Source organism: Peromyscus leucopus, chromosome 7 (genome assembly GCF_004664715.2).
Source record: "Peromyscus leucopus breed LL Stock chromosome 7, UCI_PerLeu_2.1, whole genome shotgun sequence".
Classification (NCBI taxonomy): Eukaryota; Metazoa; Chordata; class Mammalia; order Rodentia; family Cricetidae; genus Peromyscus; species Peromyscus leucopus.
The window spans coordinates 116,251,094-116,276,771 of record NC_051069.1 but is presented as its reverse complement, the minus strand read 5'-3'; the positions used below and the strand labels follow the sequence as shown (position 1 = coordinate 116,276,771).

The 25,678-nt window shown below is 51.5% G+C and overlaps 1 protein-coding gene across 5 annotated transcripts; it reads left to right on the top strand.

The window, feature by feature from the left end:
* Window positions 1–5,947: 5,947 nt before the first annotated feature.
* On the top strand, window positions 5,948–25,181 carry Patz1 (POZ/BTB and AT hook containing zinc finger 1). 5 transcript variants are annotated; one of them, XM_028870698.2, is made up of 5 exons: window positions 5,952–7,958; window positions 9,368–9,431; window positions 15,105–15,276; window positions 22,208–22,345; window positions 23,734–25,181. In XM_028870698.2, exons 1-5 carry the CDS (start codon window positions 6,688–6,690, stop codon window positions 24,150–24,152), a joined length of 2,064 nt encoding a protein of 687 aa, XP_028726531.1. In that variant the 5' UTR covers window positions 5,952–6,687; the 3' UTR covers window positions 24,153–25,181. The 5 variants fall into 5 exon arrangements, with proteins under 5 accessions (XP_028726536.1, XP_028726531.1, XP_028726534.1 ...); XM_028870701.2 differs by having other exon boundaries at window positions 5,954–7,958; window positions 22,273–22,345; XM_028870700.2 differs by lacking the exon at window positions 22,208–22,345 and having other exon boundaries at window positions 5,956–7,958.
* The last annotated feature ends 497 nt before the right edge of the window (window positions 25,182–25,678 follow it).

The window sequence follows — 25,678 nt, the reverse complement described above, 5'->3', positions numbered from 1 at the left end:
GCTTTTCCCAGGGTGAAGGAAGTGGGCTAGCTCCTCAGGCCTGTCAATCCAGCCTGACAACAGTGAGCAGGGTGGTTCCTGGCTGCCTCACACCCATGCTCCTCTTCACATCCGGGAGGGTCCGCTTAGTGAAGGCTGGGTGTTGGAGGTAAAGCCTCAGGAGCTGCCACAGTGTGGGATTTGGGTTTGCCTTTCTCATCTGCCCATTCGGTAGTCTGTACAATGGGAAGCATCACAGTGGGTATCTCCTGAGATTGCTGTAGAGGGTAAACCAAGAACAGGCTCAGTACCCTGCTCAGCCAGAATATTAGCTGTTATCATCTGCTGTGGGATGGTCTGTATGTCAAATTACTCTGATGGTCAATAAATAAAACACTGATTGGCCAGTGGCCAGGCAGGAAGTATAGGCGGGACTAACAGAGAGGAGAACAGAGAAAACAGGAAGGTGGAAGGAGTCACTGCCAGCCGCTGCCATGACAAGCAGCATGTGAAGATGCCAGTAAGCCACGAGCCATGTGGCAAGGTATAGATTTATGGAAATGGATTAATTTAAGCTGTAAGAACAGTTAGCAAGAAGCCTGCCACAGCCATACAGTTTGTAAGCAATATAAGTCTCTGTGTTTACTTGGTTGGGTCTGAGCGGCTGTGGGACTGGCAGGTGACAAAGATTTGTCCTGACTGTGGGCAAGGCAGGAAAACTCTAGCTACAGTCATCAGTGCCCAGGCCTTGCCCCTGTGGAACTTTGGAAGGTGCTAGGAACACATACTTTTTTGTTTGCTTGGCATTTTTAATATGTTTTGTTTTAGACAGGGTCTCACTACACAGCCTTGGTTGGTCTGGTACTCACTATGTAGAGCAGGCTGGCCTTGAACTTTTGGGCGGTCCTCCTGCCTCTGCTTCCTAAGTGCTAAGATTACAGATATGTGCCACTACACCATGCAGAAAATACATTTCAAAAGTTTAAATAATTTATCTACTTGTGTGTGAGGAGGTTAGAAAGGTCAGAAGAAACCTTTGAGAGCTGGCTCTACGTCTCCACCATGTTGGTCCTAGCGATTCAACCCAGGTCATCAGGCTTAGCAGCAACACGTTTTTCTGCTGAGCCTTTTTACCAGTTCTGAAAATACATTTTGAAACAAGATTATAAAATTATATATATATATATATATATATATATATATAAATTAATATGAAAAAATGTTGGGAACACCCCTGGGATTAGTAGCCCATACCTGTTTTCCTAGCTATTTAGGAGGCAGAGACACAGATTGTGAGTTAAAGGCCAGCCTGGGCAACATATCGAGTTCCTGATTTTTGTTTGTTTGTTTTAAAGTGGGAGGAGTGCTATGAAATGGACATGACAAGGCCATTGCTGTCAGGAATGTAGCAGCTGGGTCATCTGCACAGCAAGATCCGGCCACTCACCAGTCCAGCGGGGAGGAAGGGGCTTGGAAGGCCTCACCACTAGCTGAGGAGCTTTGGACCATGCCGTGGCTGCCGGGGGAGACAGTGTCCTTTTCCTCGGAGGGTGTGGCCACTGGTAGTGTGTCCACACTCAGGGGGATAGCCCCGCACCCACGGTCCACGGGCACAAACACAGCACCAACTGGACTCAGTGAGTTATTTAAAAAATAGTCGGGTGGTGGTGGCACACGCCTTAAATCCCAGCATTCAGGAAGCAGTGGCAGATTTCTGTGAGTTCGAGGCCAGCCTGGACTACAGAGAGAATTCCAGGCAGCTCCAAAGCTACACAGAGAAAGCCTGTCTCAGGAAAAACAACAACAACAACAAAAAACCAAGGATAAAGTAGGAGGAAGGAGTTCTTGGGGGTGTAAAAGGGAACATTTTGATTAGATGTGATCAAGGTTCACTATAGGAGTAAATTAAAAGTATTCTAAAAAAAATATAAGCAAAAAATAAAAGGGAGTGCTGGTATATGCCTTTAATCCCAGCTCTTGGGAGACAGAGGCAGGTGGATCTTTGAGTTCAAGGTCAGCCTAGTCTACAGAGTTAGTTCAAGGATAGCCAGGGCTATAGAGAAACCCTGTCTTGAAAACCCAGAGAGAGAAAGAGAGAAAATAATAACAAAGACAAAAGAAAACTATTTTATTAAGTCTTTAATTCTTTTTTTTTTTTTTTTTTTTTTTTTTTTTTGAGACAGGGTTCCTCTATTTAGTCCTGGCTGTCCTGGAATTTACTTTGTAGACCAGGTTGGCCTTCAACACAGAGGTCCACTTGCCTGTTTTCTGAGTGCTGGGATTAAAGGCGTGCACCACCCTAGCCCAGCCTGTAACTCTTTTTTTTTTTTTTTTTGGTTTTTTGAGACAGGTTTTCTCTGTGTAGCTTTGTCCCTTTCCTGGATCTCGCTCTGTAGACCAGGCTGGCCTCAAACTCACAGAGATCCACCTGGCTCTGCCTCCCGAGTGCTGGGAATAAAGGTGTGCGCCACCACCACCTGGCCAGCCTGTAACTCTTAACTCCTGGTGGTAACATCACAGGTTCTTATTTCATTTTTCCTGTTGCTTTCCTATATTTTCTGAAATCCCTATGGTTTTCACAACCAGGAAAAAAAAATCAACAGGAAGAATGAGCTGTAAAGGCTGAAAGGAGCTTTACTTGTCCGGGCTTCTGCAGAAGGTGGTCCAGGAGAAGAGGCTGCAAGCCAAGAGAGAGCTTGGACTGGGGAGAGAAGCCAAGAGAAGACTTCTCTGTGTCCTTGTTTCTTGTCTGTCTGCTTCTTCGGGCTTTGGAACTCTTGGTGGCAAGGTCTTAAGTCTAGTTTGTTTACTACTCTATTCTCCAGCATCTAAAAACCCCACAAAACCAAACAAAGGAAGTCTGGCGCTTAGTAGGTGCTCAACCAATACCAATCTAATGAATAAATGAATAACCTCGACAGCTCTGCTTAGCCTGAGAGACAATGATGCTCTTCAGTTTGCTATCCAGCTGGTGAGGAGCCAAAACTGAGGTACACAGTTTCCATGGCAACTGAAGAAGGTCCAACAGGCCAGCAGCAGGAGGCAGACTCAGGGACTGTGAGCTCTGCTTCTCTTCAAGGTGTAGCCTAGAAACTGGGAACAAGGCAATAGGCTCTGACAACAGATGTGGAGGGGGAAAGATCATCATAGTTATCTCAGTTGTTCACTGGGCAGGATGGTTAAGCCAATCAATGAATGCTCAGGTAGGTCAGCTTTAAAGGATGGGAGGCTCTAGTCTGGACCCGGACGTATCATCTTGGACAAGTTATTTAACCCCTCTGCGCCTCAGCTTGCTCACTCAGAAGAGGGGAGGTTTGACAAGCTTTAAAATTATTGATGCAAAGGTATGTGTGGTGGAGATGTGAAAGCGCAGTCACTGTGGAAAGGCTAAGTACAGGAACTGGGCATGGTGGTGTATGCTGTAACTGCAGCACACAGGAAGCCAAGGCAGGGAGATGGCAAGCTCTAGGCCAGTCTAAGCTGTGTATTGAGATCCTATAAACACATCTGGAAGCCTAAAGTTACAGAACAGATGCCTGTGGGCCCAAGAGATGGGCAAGATGGAGAACAGGGTCATGGAAAAACTCTGGCTCCTGCATAAGCACCGCCATGGTGACATGCATGAAAAAGCTCTGGGGTCAACACTGTACCTTCATCTGCCTCTAGCTACTTCTCCAAGGTGGGGTCCTGAGTCACTAGGCTTTCTCCAGCATCAGTATTTGCAAAATGGGGCTGTGTGTCCCTTGTTTTCCTTAGAGTACTGTGGGTGAGGAGCCCTGTGAACTCCACTTTGCAAGGTGAACCCTCTGGAATGCAGCTAGTTATGGCATCCAGGGTTTCTCTGTGTAGCCCAGGCTATCCTTGGCCCACCTGGAACTCGCTCTGTAGACCAGGCTGGCCTCGAATTCAGAGATCCACCTGCCTCTGCCTCCCAAGTGTTGGGATTAAAGGGGTGCGCCACCACCGCCTGGCAGCATTCAGTTTTCTAAGCATACTGAGATTCAACGACTGTCTCATAAGAGCCACTAACGGGATTCAGAGCCCTGTCGAGGACGACCCACAGTTGGATTGACTCTTGACAGGGTGGCCGTGGGCAAGTCACTCACTTTTCCACTTTCTCTGGTATAAATGGGAACATGCACATCTAACCTGGGGAGATGTAAGTACAGTGGACACTGAGTAATAAGACCCTCTTCTTTCTGCTCCCCAGCCCCCGAGCCTGGGAAAGATCAGGGCCCTAGAACACACTAGATGAATGCTGTCTTGGAACCTTCACCAGCAAGCACAGTTGAACACAAAAACTTCTAGTTCCCAGAATCTGCTTCCAAAATGCTGGGGACCGAGGGATTAAGGCAATAACTAGCTTGCTGTTGACACAGGATTTGGGTTTAAGAGGGCAGATCTTCCTTTAGGGCCAGGGAGTTTTCCTCAAGCCTTATCCATTCTTTTCTCCAGCTAAGTCTGGAATGTACTGTCTGAGGGTGAATTCTCAATTCTTAAGAGAAATGTCGCTTTGTCCAGTGTACAGGTTACGAAACTGGCTCACAGAAGCCAAGTAACTGGCACCAAGACACAACCCGAGAGTTCAGGTCTAGGATTTGAACTAGGGTCCTCTTAAAGTGCCACGCAGAGAAGCCACAGTGAGCGAGCGCATGGCTAGGCGCAAGCTAGGCACACGATGGTGGGAACCTCGAGCCAAGCCGAGTTTAAAGCCGAGCCCGTTCATTTGCATGCTAATACCCAGAATGCTTTTCCACACACACCGCTTCATTTAATGGAAGCGCTCAGTTTGGAACCGTGTAAAGTTTGGAATGCGTACTTCGCTCCTCTTGCAACTGTGGGAACTTCGCGCCCGTACACGTGCCTTGCCTACAGTCTCAGGCTCTGAGCCCAATGGTTCCGCGGCGGCCCCAGCAGACGAACCTCCGTGTCCAACCCTCGTCTGGTAGCATCCTCAGGCGGGCTACGGACAAAGCGCTCAGGCCTGGCCGCCGGCTCCGTGGTCAGAGTGCCCGGCATTTTATAGGGCGGGAGGCGCTAAGCATGCTTCTGGCTTGGGGAAGATCGAGGGCACTTCTCCATCCTCGGGTTCCCTACTTTCCCTCAAAACTACTGGAACGTACAGGGGCCGCTGATTTTGTCCATCTTGTCCATCGCCATCGTTCGGTCGCTTCTCTGAGCAGGCGACTTCACGCTCCCTGGGGCACAAAGCAGAAGGAGCGGTGTGTGGGGAAAACGACCTATTTCCCTAGTTATCCAGACGTGCAGGCCATTTGCCTCGGTCAGTGTGAGGCGGGCAGAAGGTTCCGCCTGCGTCGGGCCGGGACCCCGCGTCCTCCTTAGGGCTGCAGAGCGGGAGGAGGTCGCAGCCGACTTCCAGGGAAATCGGCCATCAAAGGAGAGCCAGGCAGGGTGCTGATGCCCGCCCGACCTGCGGGTGCGCAAGGCAGGCTGGGGGGGCTCAGATCCGCACGCTCTGACTGCCCCTCCCGCACGCTCGCCTACACTCTGGGCGGGCAGCGGAGGGGCTGCTGGAGCTGGTTTGCTGGCTCGGCACTCGGATCGTATTGGTCGGGGTCGGGGTGGGGGGGCTGACTCTGCAGCCCCCGGCCCCGCGGGCGGGGTGGGGAGGCGGGGGCTCAGGCTGCGCTAGCATTGGCGGAGCTGGGGAGTGGGGGGGGCAGGAAGCGGGGGGGGAGCGGAGCTGCAGGGGGGGTGTATAAATAGGGAATGGGGGGACGTGCATCCTCCGCTGGGTGAGGGGGGGTGCTCGGCACAAAGAAAGTGGAAAGTTTGCGGCGCTAGGCGGCCCAGGCTAGGGAGCTCGGTGCGCACGTGCTGCTGGGCCAGGGCCACCGAGACCCCCCACGCCGAGCCTGCTGCTTTTTTTCTTTCTGCAAGCTGGGGGGGGGGGTTGTTGGTATCGCCCCCTCCTTCTCCTCCCCCCAGGGGTGAAAGTGCAAGAGGAAGTGCAGCCGCTGCCATCTTTCCTCCGTTCCGAACGCACGGAGCCTGGGGCCGCAGCGCCGCCGCTCCGCCGCCACCCGTGCCTGGCCTGGGGAAGGGCCCACCCTGCCGCTGCCACCCACTCGCTTCGGCCGCCGCCTTCGCCGGGCTCCAAGACCCGGCCTACGCCACCGCCCCCGTGCGCGCCGACCGCCGCTTTCGCCTTCGCCTTTTGTTTCCTTTGCTCCGGAGCCCCCGCCCCGGCTCGCGCTTTGCAGGGGACGCAGCGCGCGCCCCCAGCGGGCCCGGGAAAAGCCTCGGAGCGCGCGCTTGCGCTTGCGCGGCGGACCCCTCCTCCTCCCTGCGCGCGCGCGCGCCTTTTGGCTGCGCGCCGGCGCCGCCTGGCGGGCGGGAGGGGAGGTGGCGGCCGCGTTTGCAGGAGGGGCGCACCTCTTCGCTGGTTTGCCCCCTGGAAGGTAGACCGAGAAAGGGAGGCGGGCAGGCGAGCAGGCGGTAGAGTGAGTGCAGCGCCGGGTCCGGCAGGGGGTGGGGTGGCTATGTGGGGGGCAGTGCACCGCTGGGTCTAGACGTTCTGATTCGGGCAGGGGGCGTGTGCGCTGGGCGCACCTGCGAGGACTACCGAGCCCCGGGCCGCACGTGCGGGGAGTGTGACTTGTCCGCTGAGCCAGGCGTCGCTGCCTAGGGGAAGGGACTGGGGACCGGCGGGTGCCCGGCCCGGCTAGCGGGGAGGGGGCAGCGGCCATGGAGCGGGTCAACGACGCTTCCTGTGGCCCGTCGGGCTGCTACACCTACCAGGTGAGCAGACACAGTACGGAGATGCTGCACAACCTGAACCAGCAACGCAAAAACGGCGGGCGCTTTTGCGACGTGCTCCTACGGGTGGGCGACGAGAGCTTCCCGGCGCACCGCGCCGTACTGGCTGCCTGCAGCGAATACTTTGAGTCTGTGTTCAGCGCCCAGTTGGGCGACGGCGGAGCCGCAGACGGGGGTCCTGCTGATGTAGGAGGCGCGGCGGCGGCTCCGGGCGGCGGAACTGGAGGCAGCCGCGAACTGGAGATGCACACCATCAGTTCCAAAGTGTTCGGAGACATCCTGGACTTCGCGTACACGTCCCGAATTGTAGTGCGCCTCGAGAGCTTCCCTGAGCTCATGACGGCCGCCAAGTTCCTGCTGATGAGGTCGGTCATCGAGATCTGCCAGGAAGTCATCAAACAATCCAACGTGCAGATCCTGGTGCCCCCTGCCCGGGCTGATATCATGCTCTTTCGCCCTCCTGGGACCTCTGACTTGGGCTTCCCTTTGGACATGACCAACGGGGCAGCCTTGGCAGCCAACAGTAACGGTATTGCTGGCAGCATACAGCCTGAGGAAGAGGCTGCCAGGGCCACAGGTGCAGCTATTGCAGGCCAAGCTTCCCTGCCTGTGTTACCTGGGGTGGACCGCTTGCCCATGGTGGCTGGACCCCTATCCCCCCAACTACTGACTTCTCCATTCCCCAATGTGGCATCCAGTGCTCCTCCACTGAGTGGCAAGCGAGGCCGGGGACGCCCCAGGAAGGCCAATCTGCTGGACTCCATGTTTGGGTCTCCAGGGGGCTTGAGGGAAGCAGGCATCCTTCCATGTGGCCTGTGCGGGAAGGTGTTCACTGATGCCAACCGACTCCGGCAACATGAGGCCCAGCATGGCGTCACTAGCCTCCAGTTGGGCTATATCGATCTTCCTCCTCCAAGGCTGGGTGAGAATGGGTTACCCATCTCCGAGGACCCCGACGGCCCCAGAAAGAGGAGCCGGACCAGGAAGCAGGTGGCTTGTGAGATCTGTGGCAAGATCTTCCGTGATGTGTACCATCTCAACCGGCATAAGCTGTCCCACTCTGGGGAGAAGCCGTACTCCTGCCCGGTGTGTGGTCTGCGGTTCAAGAGAAAAGACCGCATGTCCTACCATGTGAGGTCCCATGATGGGTCAGTGGGCAAGCCGTACATCTGCCAGAGCTGTGGGAAAGGCTTCTCCAGGTGAGGATGGCCCCCTCCCCCACTCTCGGCCGTGTACTATCTTAGTTATGCCTCTTGAGACAGTTCCTTGCCAGGATATGGGGATGTGTGGATCTTGTGGGGGTGGAGGGTCACTGGACCTTAACAGAGCATGCCATGTTTAAATGAAATGTTTTAAGACCCCTGGTTTTGATTTGGTGTGGCCAAGCTGCATCCGTCCCTTCTGGCAAGTTCTCCGGCACCAGGGCACTACTGTCCTCATCCTCCGGGGGCCTATGGGAAGGGGCCGGATTCCTCAGGCCAGAGCCATTGGGCCTCCCCATTCTTCTCCCCCGGTTCCCTTTGTGTTTCCGGCACCAGGCGTGGGGCCCCCTCTGGGGGCGGGAGGCTGGGCTCCTCCCTCGACTTTCCCCGCCTGAATGGCTGCGGAGGGAGGGACTGAACAAGTGCGTCTAGGACTCCTTACCCTCCCGAGGCCCAGAGCCTCCGCCACAGTTTGAGTAGGCCGGCCCGCAGCAGCAGTCTCCTGCTTTGCCCCTCATGTGACCCCAGGACTGGGAGGCATAAAGCCGGCTACTCAGGGTTGTTTTGCAATAGTAATGCTGGAATGCTCATGCGCTCTGACCTGGTGGCAACAGAATCCAGTGAACCCACAGCTCCTCGTCTGTTTTCAGGACAGAATGAAAGGCAGAGGCCCTCTTTTTAACTTTGAGTGAGCCTTCCTGGGAACTGAGGACTTCCTGGGAGGAGAGGGTCGTGCTGGTTTTTTTTTTTTTTTTTTTCTAACAGTTTGAGAGTATTGAATAAAAGGCTGGTTTTAACTGGAACCCTGAGGACCTTGTGTGTGTGAGCTTAGGGACAGGGAATTCCCTCAGAGGGGCCCCAACTTCCAACCAGTCTTACCGGTCAGACAGCCCCTGCCCACCTGCTCTGGCGGGCATCTGGCTTGCCAGCCCAGCTGGGGACTTAAGGCTCCATCCCTGGCCTCTGGGGACTGAATTCCATCCGGGTGGCATTCATTGGCTGCTGTGGCGGGAGAGGCTGGGGGGAGGGGAACGCAGAGCTTCTAAGGGGCTTTAGTCTGGACAATGAGTCCCACACCCCCCTCCCAGAAAGGCTGGGCAAGGCATCCCCGTGTCGTTCTAAAGCTGCTGCCCCAGGTCCTAGGAATCATTGAATTTCTGTTGGGGGTGGGGTGGGTGGGGTGGGGTTAGCTAGATCAGAGGGAAACATTTGCTTCCCCTCCCCCCAGGGGGGGAAGTGACTGAGATGCTTGGGCCCTCGGAGCCAAAGCTTGGTGGTGACTTTGTCTTTGTCTTGCTGGGGTGGAGTCCTCCCTAGGAGTGGGGGGGGGAGGGGGGGGAGACTGGCCAAGTTTGACCCATCTCTTTTGATGTCTTGTTTTTAAAGTCTGTTGATCTCTTTTTCAGGCCTGATCACTTGAACGGACATATCAAGCAGGTGCATACTTCTGAGCGACCTCACAAGTGTCAGGTAGGGATCGGGCCAGGGTATAGTTGGGTGGAAGAACGTTGCTGTTCTCCCAGCCTTGGCCATGAGCAAGCTGCTGTATTGGGCCAGCTGACTGACCACCGCTTTCCACACACCTCCCCCTCTGTCTCTCCCACGTCCTCCCTCTGTCCTTTGTTCTACACCCCAGCCCCCTCTGCTTCCCCCAGGGCTGAGATCCTCTTTCTTGGTTACTTGGTTCTGGATTCCAGTCTTTGCCTCCATTCTGCTGCTTAGCTTTCTTGTCCTGGCCTTTGCCAGCTCCTTGGCTGGTGGGCCAGCCTGCACAAGTGTTGTCTTGGTGGGTCTGACACCTTGCTGGGCCTGGCTGCTGGTTCCCAGCACTGTTCCAACTGTAGGGATTTCAAAAGGGCTTCTGGTGGCCCGCCAACAACCCTTCCCCTGGTTTGAGCTGAGTGGGAACTTGGGTTCCATCAGTGGAGAAAGCATGGCATTAGGTGAGGCTGGAGGTAGGTAGAGGGTGGTCCCATCTCCAACGCCAACATCAAGAGCAAGGCAAGGCATTCTCTTCCAGTGTGGAATCATGTAGGGAAGTCTGGACTGGATTTTCTCCTGTCTGCTTGAATTCTATCTGGGGAGCTCTGCTGGCACCTAGAAGATGAGTTTTCTTTCCTGGCCTCTGAGCATTTCTGTGTGATGAAAAATAACACCACTGTCGTCTTGGTTATCTCCCTCTGCTATGGCAAGTGCCTTCAACTGATTTCAAGACCTGTTGACAAGGGCAGATTGCAGGAGATCAGAGGAAGGAGTGGAGTGCACAGTAGGACGGAGCTCCAGGGATAGGAGTGGGCACTGCTCACAGATGCATGGCTAGGTAGCCTCTCCCCAGGACGCTGGTTCAAGGCGGGCCTGCTGCTTCCTGCCTCTCCATCTCTGGCTCTGTTGTCACAGAGCACAGTCGGACTCCCAGGTGGTGTGCTGAGCAGCCCCAGGCAGGATAGGAGGAGCCCAGAGGGCAGTGGGGGTGTGCCCGGTGGCCTGGGGGGGTAACCTGCACTCTCTGCCCTTTTTCCAGGTGTGGGTTGGGAGCAGCAGCGGCCTGCCGCCCCTGGAACCTCTTCCTAGTGACCTGCCATCATGGGACTTTGCCCAGCCTGCTTTGTGGAGGTCGTCCCATTCAGTTCCTGATACCGCCTTTTCCCTCTCTCTAAAAAAGTCCTTCCCAGCCATTGAAAACCTGAGCCCAGCACACTCCAGCAATGCTCTCTTCTGCTCAGCCCCACCAGGATACCTGAGGCAGGGTTGGACAACTCCAGAGGGCAGCCGGGCCTTTACTCAGTGGCCTGTAGGCTAGCCTGGGTCCTTCTGGAGAGGTGGAGGAGAGTGGTGGCTGGCTGGAGACCCTTGCTTTGGGGAGAGGCCAGCAAGATGGTTCCTGCCCACCATTCCAGATCTTGCCAAGATGTCCTAAAGTATTCCCCAGCTTGAAGCTCTCCAATAGTGATAGCAAGGAGCACCTTTCTAAAGTGCCCCCACAGCCTCTGAGTTTCTTTCTCAACACTCGTCTCCGCCCCTGCCTCGACAGGTGATGCCCGGGCACGCGACATTGTCTGGCCCCAGCCTGTGTGCTTCCCTTCCCCTGGCCTCACTTTCTTCTGACTGGGGTTTCTGGCCACCCTCCTCCCCCTGGGAGTCACTCCCCCTCCAGAGAAGCCTCTGGCCCGGCTTCAGCGGGGTCATTGTGCTGCGCTCTTCCTCCTCGCAAGGTCCTGCTTTCATTTCCGTCCAGTGACTTGCGCTCATGTCTGAGGTTTTTTTAGCTGGTCTGCTCAGAACTCAACTAACCAGTAGCTTTGTATTGTGATATATTGCTTTAGGGGCTGACAGAGCAGACAGACACTCCCTCCCCCGGGTCCCTCTGGTGTGTCCCTTAGCCCTGCAGACTCTGCCGGGAGATCAGGAGTGATGATAAAAGTTTTCATTCTAACATTTGAGGCTTTGTGTGTTTTGTCCTTGGTCTGTCATAACAACTGGCATCATTGTCCCTTGGTGTACGAGCCAGCTCCTGCCATGCCTCTGCCCTTAGGCACACACTCACAGACCTGACCCTGTAGCCAGAACCTTCTAAGGAGGACCCAGCAAGGTATGATGTGCTAGCTGTCACATTCTAGGGTTGGTTAAACTTCAGGGACTGCCTCAGCCACAGAGGATAAAAGGGGCCGTTTACTCAGACTGATAGAAAAGCCTTTGAAGGTAAGGGGCAGGGAGCCTCAGGCCTGAGTCTCCTTAACTGGTTCACATGCCCCAGCCATTGTCCTGGCCTGGAATTCAGCCAGAGCTGAGAGGCTGGAGTGTCTTAGCCTTCTCCCATTGCTTCTGGTGACCCCATATCTGAGGCTGGTCAGATAACGCTGAGTGGGGGTGGAGGGGTACACTCAAAACAAAGCAGCTGAGGCCAGTGGAACTGGACTTTCATGTGTTACTCTTAGATTTTTCCTGGCTTCTCAAGATGCCCCCTATGGCTTCCAGACTGCTAAGGCCTCCTAGGGTTAGGGGTGTACATTAGTGTTCTTGGGGTCCTATCCTCCAGCTGCCCCACTCAGGACTGAAAGTTTTAGAAAGCGTGGTGGGGTAAGCATTAAGCATGATAGGTTCCATGGCTAGTGGTGATAGTATGCCTCCTAACAGTAGCAGACTGTGAGCCTTGGCTGTGAGCACAGTAGGCACTTCAAGCCAGTAGGCAGTCATACTGTGCTGCTGGCTGGCTGGCTCCCTTTCAGGGCCTTCTGTTGACTCCCTGTCTGTAGGATGGGGAGTTCTTTCTTCTGAATCTCAGGTTCTGGGTGTCCCCTTTAAGGTCAGTCTCCCTCAGCCCATTCTCTGCTTTCCCGAGTCACATGACCAGCCTCTTTTGTGTTCTGTGCTGTCTGAAGTTCTGGTTGGCCCAGACTGGGACTCACACACAGAAAAGCCTGGGGACTCCAGCCACAGAGGGTCAACTGAACAGGGAAGCCAACAGCTACTTTAGTTTGGCTTTATAACAAGGTGGTAGCTTCAGCTGTGTCTTTATCCCAGCTGGAGATTGGCATTCCTGATGTTTGCTTGGGGTGAAGTTAGCCTTATTGAGAGAGAATCAGGGAAGGATGGGGGCGGGAAGCCAGCTGCATCTGCGATTTTAATTTTGCTTAGTTAATCCCCAAATATTTAATCCACTTGGGGATAATCTAGGGTTGGCTGTCCATTATCTTGGGTACCAAAGTATGACAGAGCAAAGCCTTTAAAGGAGAGATTACACATGGTTGTCAAGAGAGACAAGGTATCTTTCCTGCCTCAGGCTTCCTCTCCCTAGAAAAAGGAAGACAATCCTGAATGCTTTCATCTGGTTCATGGTAGCTCCTTTGAATTCTGAGGCTTACAACTTTCTCGGTATTTGAGGTGGCACTCACCTTTAATCCCAGTGCTTGGGAGGGAGACAGGTGGATCTCTGTGTTCGAGGCCAGCCTGGTCTACAGAGTTATAGGACAGCCAGGGCTACATGGTGAGGCCTTGTTTGAAAAAACAAAACCAAGCATCCCCACTCTCACAGCTGCAGGGGATCTTCAGCAGAGCTAGCTCTTGTCCCTGGGTGGTGACTGTGTTTACCCCTCTCCCCCAGAGGTGTGGTGTACAGGTCGCTAGGCTGGGTGGAAGTCAACTCCCCCTCACTGTGGCCTGTCACTGGGTCATGATGATATCCCTAGGTTGGGTCCTCCTGTGACTGAGAGACTGAATGTCCAAGATGCTTTCTGGGTTGCCCAGGTGCTGGAGTTTGCCTGCATGTCCTTGCCCCAGGACAGAACTGGACACCAAGTACACAGGGTCAGTGTCAACACCTTTCTTTCATAGGATGCACATGTATTGGCTTCAGAAGTGGTAAGACTTGAGGCCAGTTCTCAACCTGGCTGTCCTGCATCCTCACAGGGCATCTGTCTGCCCAGCTAGGAATTGGTGGAGATAAAAAGACCTCTGGCTGGAAGATGGCTTGGAGACTGGTCTGGTCAGGATGTCTGGATTGCTCCTTTCTCTACTCCTTGAGTCTTGGGCAAGGTCACTATGATGGTTAGCTTCCTCATTTGTCAAAGAATTAAACAGAAACACACAAAAGCAGATGTCATAGGGTGACCTGTTTAGGTTAGTACTGTTTACTTGTGACGACAGAGGAACAGGAGGCCTGTGCTGGTGCAGGTGTTGGGGTTGAGGAGGGAAATGGTGGCGACTTCTACCTCCACGGCATTGCTATCGGCTTCATGCTTTGACCATACAGTAAGGAGATCCACGTGTCTATGTGGTGACAGTGTTCAGACACTTACCTTGAGATTTCAGGTTCACTTCTAAACAGGAAATAGAGGGAGCTCCATTCTGGCAAGTTAATGGGGTGGCACCTCGCCAGTGGATTAATAACAGTACCCTCAAATGGGAAGCTGCTTTCTCTTACAGTCCTAAAGCAGAGAACACACGCAGGGAAAAGAAATTTAAGTTCAATTTGACTTTAGCTCCTGAGGCATCTCCATGGAACCAAAATAGCTTGAAAGCCACTGGTTCCACCTCTTTTCAAGACTTTGTGACATTCTGTGTTCCCCAAGGCACCTCAGCCTTTGCATGCCCCGACAGAGGAAGGGATGTTGGGGAGAGATAATTACTAGGGAGCTGGACCCTCATTGGCAGGGTGTGGGTTCTGACCGTTACTTCATAGCTACAGGGCCTGGCTGCGAGGCCTGCTGGGTTGTGCCTTTCAGTGGGTACACACTCCTAGAGTGTGCAGGGGTAACCCTGCCTTGGGGGAGGGCTGCTGTATGATGAACTGCATACGACAAACTATCCATGTGAGCTCAGGGCCTGCTCAGCCGACGCTGCAGGCTGCTGTCACTGTCCCTGCCGTCACTTCCCCAACATAACATTGCACAAATGTTCCTCATGTCTGCAGCCCACATTCTCCATTCTCCATTGGCAGAACTGACTGTCGTTTATTTTATAAGCTGCTTTTTTAATTCACATTACAAGAATATTATGAAACGTTATCTTTGTACTTTGTCCTGCCTTTCCATTTCCCTGTGGCCAAGACAATTGTCATGTTTGAATGAAACAAATACATTGGATTCTTTGTATAAAGCAATACGGGGAAACCCAGGGATGGGGAACAGGAAGACGGGTTTATGTGCTGTAACTCACTTATTATAACCAGTGCTCCTCAAGTCAGTGCTTTGTGGTTAAGAATGAACAGATGTGGAGGTGTATACCTGTGATCCCAGCACTTTGCAGAAGGATGAGCAGTTCAAGGTCAAGTTCAGCTTCATAGAGTTTGAGGTTAGCCTGAGTTGCAGGAGACCCTGTCTCAAAAAACCAAGGGGGTGGGGAGAAAAAAAATGAACAAATACTTAACTCTTCACTCAGTAGAGGAGCACGGGACTTAGCTGGTCATGTTTTGATCTTGTCTGTGGTAAAGAACTAATAATTCCAACTCATATATCCCATGAAACAGCATTGTGGGGAGGAAGGGCAGCCACTTGGCATTGTGAGTAGAGCCTTAGCTGAACCATCTAGCTTTCTAAAAGGGACTGATTTCACAAGATTACCAGAAACAGGGCTTTGCTTCCTGGTGTACTCGGTCAAGTGTGAGATGTTGGTTGTTTCTCATCCTGCTCTCCTTTCTCTACTCAGACCTGCAATGCCTCTTTTGCTACTCGAGACCGCTTGCGCTCCCACCTGGCCTGTCACGAAGACAAGGTACCCTGCCAGGTGTGTGGGAAGTACCTGCGAGCAGCGTACATGGCAGACCACCTAAAGAAGCACAGTGAGGGGCCCAGCAACTTCTGCAGCATCTGTAACCGAGGTAATCCCCACTGTTTCCTCACTTCAGAGTATGGGCCTGATCTTCTGGGGAGGCCACCCTCCCCACTGAATGAGAAATGCCCTCACCCGGGCTTTGAGCACATCCCTCAGCTAGTCATTTGAAATCTCTTCCTTTCCAAGAGGCTTGGGTGCTTAAAAGGTCCCAAGAGACTTAATGATGGGAACAGAAGGAAATAGGTGATCCCCAAGCTCGGGGTCAAATACACCTGCCCAAGTGGCAGGAGATGATGAATTCACAAATATACTACACAGAGGTTGGCGAGGCGTCACTAGCCTGAATGGGCTATAAAAGAAAGGGTCCTGCTAGCTCACTCACTGGCATATGAGAGTCATTGGCCAGGGAAGAAGGCTGGACCTAGAGATAAGTGAGAGACAAAGCTTTCTAGCATAAATGTCTAAAAGCGATTCCAAACCGATCGTGGCCGTGAAGGACAAAGGTGAAGGGGCTCTGAGCAGGGCAGTGCGCTTGAGGTTGGCTGAGGTTGGCCTGTGGAGTGTCTAGCCGGCAGCAGTGTTGTTTCGGAGGAAGTCTGGCGTGGCCCTGAGGCTCTGCTGGGTAGAGTTGGCTGTCGAAGTGCTGGAGTTTGTTGCAGACGGTGTCTGTGCTGAAGGAGTTAGGGCGAGCGAGGCTGCTTCTTTGGTCTCCTTCTGTGCTTGCTTTGACCAGATGGGCATGTTGCTCATTGCTTCCCGGAGCACTCTTGTGTCACTGTTTTTATAAGTCTAGTATCTGACTTAGCGGGTTGAGCATCGAACGAACCAGAAATCAGGATACACAGAGTTTAGTTCCGGCCCCTTGCCATGTAGCTTTGGGCTCTCCTTGCCTTGCTTCTTCTCTTAAAAATGATTAAGAACCTTCTTCCCCTTTCCATCTCATGAAGTTGCTGTGAGGACCCCGAGAGAAGGTAACTGAGAGTTCTCTGAATGCACAAGGAGTTGCACCTTTGGGACGCTCCTCCTTACACTGTAAAATGGTAAAACGGTGTGATGCTGCTTCCTGATGGTCTGGTTTGGACAAGGCACAAGGCTGCGGGGTACTACTGTCCCTGAGTGTTCCAAAGTTCTTGATGGAGACATTCCGCTGGGTAGAAGTTTTCTTGGAGTCATGGAGCCAGGTGCCTTCCAGAGACCACACACCCTCACATTTGCCGTGTTGGCCACCTAGTAGTATTGATGCCTATTCCATTGGGAAACCTGCTGTGAACGCTTCAGCTGCTTCTTGATTCCCTCTCGGAGCAAACATTGGGGAGTTGAGGGCAGGTGTCTTAGAAAGACTCCAGTCTTAGAAAGCTGGTTTTTTTGCCTTGTTTCATCCTAACCTGGCTTTCATAGAGTACCTCCAAATAACTCCAAACTTGCCAAAATGCACCATCAGCAGGAGTTTGTCAGGTTTCCTGTGAAGTAGCCAATCCTGGAACTGGCTCAGTCGGCAGAGCTGAGAACTGCTGAAGGTGGTGGAGGATATTAATAATAAAACTGCAAGTCCAGCCGAGATGACAGAAGAGGGCAAGAACGGGACAGCGACTCAGGGCTTGAGCAGCCCGGGTGAAGGCAGCAGCGAAGTTAACCCATCAGGATACAGTTTTCCTCAAGAGCGGCAAGAGGACTTCAGCACCAGCTGCAAGCCGTGTAACTAGGGTGTGGAGTTCAAGAGAGCAAACCCAGAGCCCACCAAGACGGTGGTGGAGAGCAGTCTGCATGTTCCTCCAGGTCTAGCCCATGCTGGGTACCCAGAGGAGGAAACAGCTGCAGCCATTCTGAGGAGAGGAAAAGCTGGATGCTGGCTCTGGACGGCCAAACAGGGACAGCAGCACACAGATGTCAACAAACAAGAGGGTGGAAGAGGATGAGGGGACTCTGTGTCATCCTTTGCCCTGTGCCACCAAGGCTCTCAAATAAGTGAATGTCGGTAGAGCTGGGGTTGTGATTTGGTGGGGAGCACCTGCCTGCATGTCAAGGCTTTGTCTGTGTTCAGTCCCAGGCACTGCAGAGTAAATAGTCTCGGGTAAGGTTGAATCAGGTGAACTTACAGGTGTCTTCTGAAATCTTTCAGTCCAATAATACTTTGATACTTTTTTTGGAATATTTTTAAAGTGTGTGTGTGTGTGTGTGTGTGTGTCCATGTGAATGCAGCACCCCATGGAGTGCACTGGATCCCCTAGAACTGGAGTTGTAGGTAGTGGTGAGCCACGATGTTGGTTCTAGGAACTAAAACTGGGTGCTGCTACAGAGGAGTGTGTTTAACACTGAGCCATCTTTCAGCCTTGCCCTGAAGCCCAGGCTGCCTCAAACTTGCACTATTGCTTGTGATTTTTTGCATTTGAGAGACTGAGGCAAGAGGACAGCTCGAATTCCAAGTCAGCCAATGCTACACAGTGACATCTTGTCACAGACAAAGGAGAAGAGCCTTTATCACAGACAAAGGAGATGGTCTAGTAGCCTACTCCTGTGGCACTTACAAGGCTAAGGCAGGAGTATTCTCATGAACTCAAGGCTAGCCTGGGCTAAATAGTAATTACTAGGCCGGCCAAAACCTTCTATCATAAAACAGAACAAACAACAACCAAAAAATAAACACACAAGGGGGGTTGGGGATTTAGCTCAGTGGTAGAGCCCTTGCCTAGCAAGCACAAGGCCCTGGGTTCAATCCTCAGCTCCCCCCCCCCAAATACACACACACACACACACACACACACACACACACACACACACACACACACACACACGGGAGGCTGGAGAGATGGCTCAGCAGTTAAGAGCATGAGCTGCTCTTCCAGAGGACCCAGGTTCAATTCCCAGCACCCACATGGCAGCTCACAGCTGTCTGTAACTCCTGTTCAGGGGATCCGATGCACTCATATAGACATACCTACAGGCAAAACACCAATATATAAAAAAAATAAGAATAAATAAATAAATTTTAAAAAGATACATACAATGGAGGCAAGGTGTGGTGGCACACACCTTTGATCCCAGCACTCAGGAGGCAGAGGCAGGCAGATCTCTTGAGTTCAAGGCCAGCCTGTTCTATAAAGTGAGTTCCAAGACAGCCAGGGCTGCACAGAGAAACCCTGTCTCGAAAAACCAACAAAACCAAGCAAGCACACACAAGGGAAACTTCTTCCTGTCAGATGAACACGTGGGTAACAAGGTAGCCCTAAGCCATTCTCCTGCACTGGCAATCTTAATGCACCATTAGATTTGGCCCCTCCAGGGTTTGGACACAGAAAAAGCAGTCCCCAGTCTCTGCACAGACATGAACATGCCTGTGAATTATAGGGACACAAGCAAGAAAATACAACTGAAGACCGGCGGCCTTTTGCCATTGACAAACTCCTCGTTTCTGGAGAGGGAGAGACTTGCCGGCAGCAGTCACGAGTGCACAGTGCTTCCATCCTGGAGGCCCTACATCAAGCGGCCTCTTTGGCTCTTGGTTCATCAGTGAGTAGGTAGGTGAGCTTAGAACTTCAGCTAAATACATCTGGCCTCAAAGACGCATTCTGCTCAGAAACTCTGCTTTTTCATCCCAGCACTTGACTTGCTGAGTTGCTGTGTTTCAGTTCTGGGTTTTAAGTGGCAGCTGTGGATCTGTTCTTGCCACTTTCCAAGTAAGTCTGCCATAGACAGTACCATCTGCAACCAGGGGAAGTCGAGAGGATCCAGCCACATAGCCCTCAGAATGGTTTTGGGGAACATGCAGGATGTTTTTTATTGAGTATCTGCTATATTTTCTATTAGATAGCTCTCCCTACACAGAGTGACTATAATAATTCCTGGTGCTTTTTTTCCCATTCACTCTCATTGTAGTGGCATGTTCTGGCATGCCATGAAGAGGTTTCATTCTACTTCAGAGGCCCCAAAGGAATGAAAAACCAAAGAAAAATTCTCTTGTGAAAATGGCAGCATCATATCATCAGAAAGTTCTGATGTCTTGCGCTGGTTTGTGGGGCCACTGTGTCCTGTTTGGCATGTGTTTAGAGGCCTTTACAATGCCAACTGGAGGGGCAGGGCTAAAAGCCTTACCCTCTTCCCTTTAGCCTTGCCCACCCATTCCTGACTGTAGCCTGCTTCTTAGGAATGTCTGTCCTCCAGTGTCTGGCTCCAGGCCAAGCACTTATTAAGTACAGCCCAAGACCTCTCCCCAGGCAGGCTAGACAAGTAGGCCTTAAGTGCAGGCCAGTCTTTGAAGTAACTACGTTAGGAAAGGCAATATTCTTCTGATAACACATTTCCCTGAGGATCACCACCTTGCTAAAGAAGGTTCCCACAGGCCAGGCCTCTGTCTCCTGGCAGCCCATTCTAACACATTATTACACAGTTGTGATAATGAACCCTATTACACAAGTCCAAAGGACTTTTTTGTTGTTTTGAAGCTGAAGGGCAATTTTATTAGAGTTTGAAAGAAAAATATCAGGGTATATTAGAGTTCTCTAGAGGAACAGAACTGATAAAATGGAATATATATATATATGAAAAGGTGATTTATTAGAGTGGCTTGTAGGCTATGGTCCAGCTATTCCAACAGTGGCTGTCTACCAATGGAAGGTCTGAGAATCCATTAGTTTGTCAGTCCATGAGGCTGGATTTCTCAGCTGGTCAATGTAGGAGGGAATCCCAAAGAAGTAGGCTCTAATGCCAGTGAAGGAATGGACTTGCCATGGAGACTGCAAGCAAGCAGGTAAAGAGAGCAAGCTTCCTCCTTCCATGTCCTTTATGTAGACTGCCAGCAGAAGGTGTGGCCAAGATTAAAGGTGGATCTTGCCCATCTCAGAAGATCCAGACTAAAAGTGGGTTCACTTCAACTTATTTAATTAAAAAAAATCCCTCACAGGTGTACCCAGCTGCTTGCATTTTAGTTAATTCCAGATGTAGTCAAGCTGACAAGAATAGCCATCCCACAGGGAGACAAGTGGTACATCTCAGCAGTTGCTGGGAGAAGGAAGATGGACAAGAGGAGAAAAAGCCTTTTAAATTAAGAATGTGGCATGCATGAAAATTACTTTATCACACTAAGCCTCTAATTCATCAGTAAAATGTGGTATTATAATAATTTTAAATGGGTAGAGTATTGGGGAATTCTGTTTACAACTTCATACAAAATGTTGGGCCCTGCCACACTGTCAGCATTTAAAAGTAAATCTTTGGCAGGGAGGTGGTGGCACACGCCTTTGATCCCAGCCCTTGGGAGGCAGAGGCAGGTAGATCTCTTGAGTTTGAGGCCAGCCTGGTCTACAGAGCAAGTTCCGTGACAGCTGGGGCTATACAGAGAAACTCTGTCTCAAAAAAACAAAACAAAACAAAAACAAACAAACAAAAAAGTGAACCTTTGTTACAGTTCAGGCAGTGTTCAAAATGTGGCTAGCTGGACATGGTTGCTCTTCCTCTAATCTCAGCATTTGGGAAGCTGATGCAGGAGGATGCCACATATTTCAGAAAAGTCTAGGCCACAGAGTTAGACTATATAATAAAAAAAAAAAAACACAAAAACAAGCAAATGGATGAATGAATGCATGCTGTAGCAATTCACACTTCTTAAAATCAAGTTCTGTGCAGAAATCACACAGTACATTTCCCGCCTTTGACCCTTTGGCAGGGAATCTCACTGTGATCCTGTGACTAGTTTTAAAAGGGAACAAGGGGCGGGCAAGATAACTCAGCAGGTAAAGGTACTTGCCACCAATTCTGAAGACCTGAGTTCAATGCCTGAGAGATGGTAGGAGAGAACCAACTTCTACAAGTTGTCTTCTGACCTTTACCCCTACCCCCAAGTAAATAAATAAAAAATGTAGCCAGTGGTGGTGGCACATACCTTTAATCCCAGCACTTGGGAGGCAGAGGCAGGTAGATCTCTGAGTTTGAGGCTAGCCTGGTCTACAGATCAAGTTCCAGGACAGCCAGGGATACACAGAGAAACCATGTCTTGAAAAACCAAGACACATAAATAAATAAATGTAATAAAACAAACTTAAATGGAAGCAGAAGTACCTGGGGAATGTGCTGGCCAGATCTGGAGCAGATTAAAGGAACGAAATCAGGACACTCACCCTTAAGTGAGCATTATACTAGAAGCCTTTAGGTCCCTACTAAAGGTCTTTTCTGATACTTGACTATGGTGGGATTTGATGGCATACTTCTTTCCTGTGAAACTCACGTCAGTCATTTTATTGGCCTGCCTGATTCTGTGGCGTCATTCTTGCAAGGCCTTGTGACATTTGTGGAAACTGGCCCGAGATCCATTCTCCAGCTTGAGATGCTCATGCCTTAAACTGACTGAAGCGTGAGGAGTGAAGTGAAGGTGCTCTAAGACAGCCAGAGCGCATCCTGAGAGAGGCTGGTGGATGCTCCACAACCAAACCCAGAAGACCGGGATAAAGGACGACCAGGATACCACTTTGTGCAACTCCCTGTCTCTGTTCTTCAAAAGGTGGAACCAGTTCTTAAGTCCTTGTTCTGAAGGTGGAAAAGTTAAAATAGAGCATGCACCAACAGGTAGAAGAAAGGGGACCCCTGGAAGCTTCCTTGGGGGTTACCCTGTAAGTGATAAGCAGGCTTCTGCTGGCTGGAGCCCCAGATGCTTATCTAACCACATATCTAGCCATGGTCTCTGCAGCTGACATGGGCCTGTGTGACATCACTCAAACCGCCTGGTACTGAGGCACCAAGCAAGCCAAGGTGGCTGGCCTGGGCCCTTCAATGTAGCCTTTACAGAGAAGCTGACTCATGGACAGTGGCACTCTCCATCCTGACCTCATGGCCTGATGTGATTGCAGATGTTTTTGAGCCAAGGAGTGAACCCCTTCCAGGTGCAGCTGACCAGGGAATGCTAGCCAGAGCTGCCAAAGAAAAGGCATGGGGAGCAGAGAGATATCTCTTGCTGGCTGTGGGATCTCATCTCCTTTTGTCTTGTTTAGGTTTCTCCTCTGCCTCCTACTTAAAGGTCCATGTTAAAACCCACCACGGTGTTCCCCTTCCCCAGGTCTCCAGGCACCAGGAACCCATCCTGAATGGGGGAGCAGCGTTCCACTGCGCCAGGACCTATGGCAACAAAGGCAAGCGACCCCTTGCTCTGCACTTTGCTTCTCTGCGCAGACTGTGTTGTGAGGGCGCTGGGCCGGGTGGTGGGGAGGCAAGAATCGCAGTGCTCTCCAGGACAAAGTTAATCATGGGTATCTCACTCCCCAACAGTGAGTGAGGCTTTAGGGTACTGCTGATCCAGCCTGCCTCTTCTTCCCCAGCCTTCCTTCCTTCCTCTTGGCTAGCCCCCATTGTCTGGAGCCCTGCAGGGTTGCCCTAGGGCCTGAAGAGGAACTGCAGGAAGAGTTACTCTGGGTCTCTCCACCGCCTGTTGCCCTCTAGGATGGTGTGGATCCGTGGCTGAATGCTTTCTCCTTGGTTGATACTGTGGGTGGGTGGGAGCCAATGGCTGGCTTCTTCCATGGTATTGGTGGTTGGTTGCCACAAGTGGTCCTTTCCAAAGAGCCTCTGGCTGCATTTGTGAGGTGCATGGCAGTAAATGAGCTACCTGACTGCTTCTGATTTGGAGTTGGTTTGTTTGACAAGAGTTTTCAGGCTCACCATTAACTTGTTGGTTCATGTTGTTTGGGGGTGTGTCACGTTGTTGTTGTTGTTGTTGTTGCTGTTGTCTTTTCGCCAGGGGCATGGCAGATGGTAGAGATGGCATGCTCCATGCTCCCATCACAGACCTCCCATCCTGGCATGGCTCTCTGGACCCAGGCAGGAAGCTGCTAGTTGGCAGTAGACCCCAGTGTGGGCAAAGCAGGGCAGTAAGGGCCATTTCTTGGCGTAGACGGGGCTACCCAGCTGACAAGTTGTTGAGAGTTGTTGTTCTTCTGTGTACTTTGGCTGTGTGGCCCTGGAAGGGTCTTTGCAGAAATGGAAAGGTTATATAAGCCTTGTATAAGGGTTGGTTGCTTGCTATCTGAGCCATCAGTAAGATCTAGCTGAGTAGAGGATCTCATTCATGGTTCTAGTTTTGCCTGCTTTGTGAAGGGAGCCACTGGTCTAGTGCAGGGGACAAGCCACTGTCACATCTGCTCATCATAATTAGAACAGACTTACTCCAGAGGCACCTCTGGAAGCACCTAGGAATTGGGGGGCTCTGGGCTGTTCTGAGCAGAAGTAGGAGGGATCCCCTTTAGCCTTCCTTCCTTGAAGCAGGCTGAGATGATGAACTCCAAACTCACATCTGCATGAAGAGTTTACAGTGAGGGAGGCTGGTGGCCCCAGGACACTGTCCTCTTGCCCCCATAGGCAGTCTAGGCTCCTAACAGACCAGCCAAACCTCCATGGGTTCTGCCAGGTTAGTTAATGGCCAAAACTGGTCTTCCAGAGCCTGTGAGCTGGCCTCTCATGACCCTCCAGGAGGGGACAGCTCCCGTGCCTGGCCTCATCTCTTCCCTGTTTTGTTTTTTCATAGAAGGCCAGAAATGCTCACATCAGGATCTGATTGAGAGCTCTGATTCCTATGGTGACCTCTCAGACGCCAGTGACCTGAAGACACCAGAGAAACAGAGTGCCAACGGCTCTTTCTCCTGCGACATGGCAGTCCCTAAAAACAAGATGGAGTCTGACGGGGAGAAGAAGTACCCATGCCCTGAATGTGGGAGCTTTTTCCGTTCTAAGTCCTACTTGAACAAACACATCCAGAAGGTGCATGTCCGGGCCCTGGGGGGTCCCTTGGGGGACCTAGGCCCTGCCCTTGGTTCACCTTTCTCTCCCCAGCAGAACATGTCTCTTCTCGAGTCCTTTGGATTTCAGATTGTTCAGTCAGCGTTTGCGTCATCTTTAGTGGATCCTGAGGTGGACCAGCAGCCCATGGGGCCTGAAGGGAAGTGAGACATGCCGTGTCCCCACAGAACAGCCATTGGGGACCGCTGAGAATGCTGTGAATGCAGAGGGAAGTGATGTCTTTGGGTTCTGTAGCTGAGAGATTTTTATTCATTTTTAACCCCCATCCCTGCCCCTACCCTGCTCCCCTCCCTGTCCATCACCTCTTCCTCCCAGTGGTCTTAGAACTAGACTCTCGTCCGATACTCTGCAGAAATACTTGAGAGACCCGGTATGAGACAAGGGCAGAAACACTACATAGGCCTCTCTGGCAGCACCAGTCCTGGTTCCTCTAGTTCTGAGCCAGAACTTCTGGTGCTCAGCTCTTGGTGATCCCAAACCCAACTCCACGGCCTTCTTGGACCTTGGTAGTTTTGGTCCCTCCCACTTCTTTCATTCCTCATCCCCTCCTAGATCCTCAAAGAAATTACAGTTGGGTCTCCACCCCCTTATGGCCAACTATTTTTAAGGAAGCAGAAACCTACAGCATCCCATGAACCATAGGATGCGTGTCCTCTGAGAGCCCTGTGAGGTTGGCCCTGGTCTTCCTGAGCTGCTGGAAGCTAACATTTTACTGCCAGGACAAGCTCATCTACTGAGGACACCTCTACCCCAAATTCCAGTTTCTTACTTGATTTTAACCATTCAACTTGCTGTTGGGCTTTGATTCTCTAATTCTTATTGTTATTTTTAGGACCAGTTGTAGTGAATTGCTACTGAAAGCTACCCCAGGTGACACAGCTCTTTGTAAACCGCAGTCACAAGTTAGGGTTAGTATTAAACTTTGTTTAGATGTACCATAATTAACTTGGCTAGTTGTTTGAAGTCTATGGAAGAAATAGTTTTATGCAAAATTTTAAAAAAAAATTCCAGTCTGATCAGGAAGAGGTTTCAGTGGTGTTGGGGGCCAGGAAGGTGGGAGAGCCTCAGGTAGAGACATTGTGTACCTTGGTTGTGTTACACTTGAGCAAGCCCAGGTTGACCTTGTGATGTGAATTGATCTGATCAGACTATATTAAAAACATTAGTATGATACTCTGCCTGCTCCCCTGAGTCCAGTTTTTCAACTGTCTTTGGGACCTGGACATCAGCAGTCTGTACACCCTGCCGGGGAGGGGCAGTAAGTGGTTCCCAAGAGATCCCATTCTTCTCCATTTCACTGATGCCACTGTGCCTAATGGGTAGATGTTCCCACCAAAAGACAAGTTTCCAGGACTCGTTCACTCAACAGATCCTCAGTCCTTATTTTCCCTGTTGTGCACCAGGCATGTTTACAAGCTCTAGAACGAAGAAAACGCCCTTGGACTTCCTGGGAGAGATGGTTAGCACACACGCAGGTTTAAGTACGGCTTTCAGACAGTTAGAACTGCAAGAGGAAGACAGCAGAAGGGGACGGGTTAGTGACAGCTAGCAGATAGGGTAGCCCAGGAAGGTGTGAGGCAAGGGTGAGGACTTGGGAGGGGACTCCAGGCAATGACCTGCTGGAACTGTGGAGGGACACGGCAGGGAGAAAAACATTATGACCAGAGGGCTCT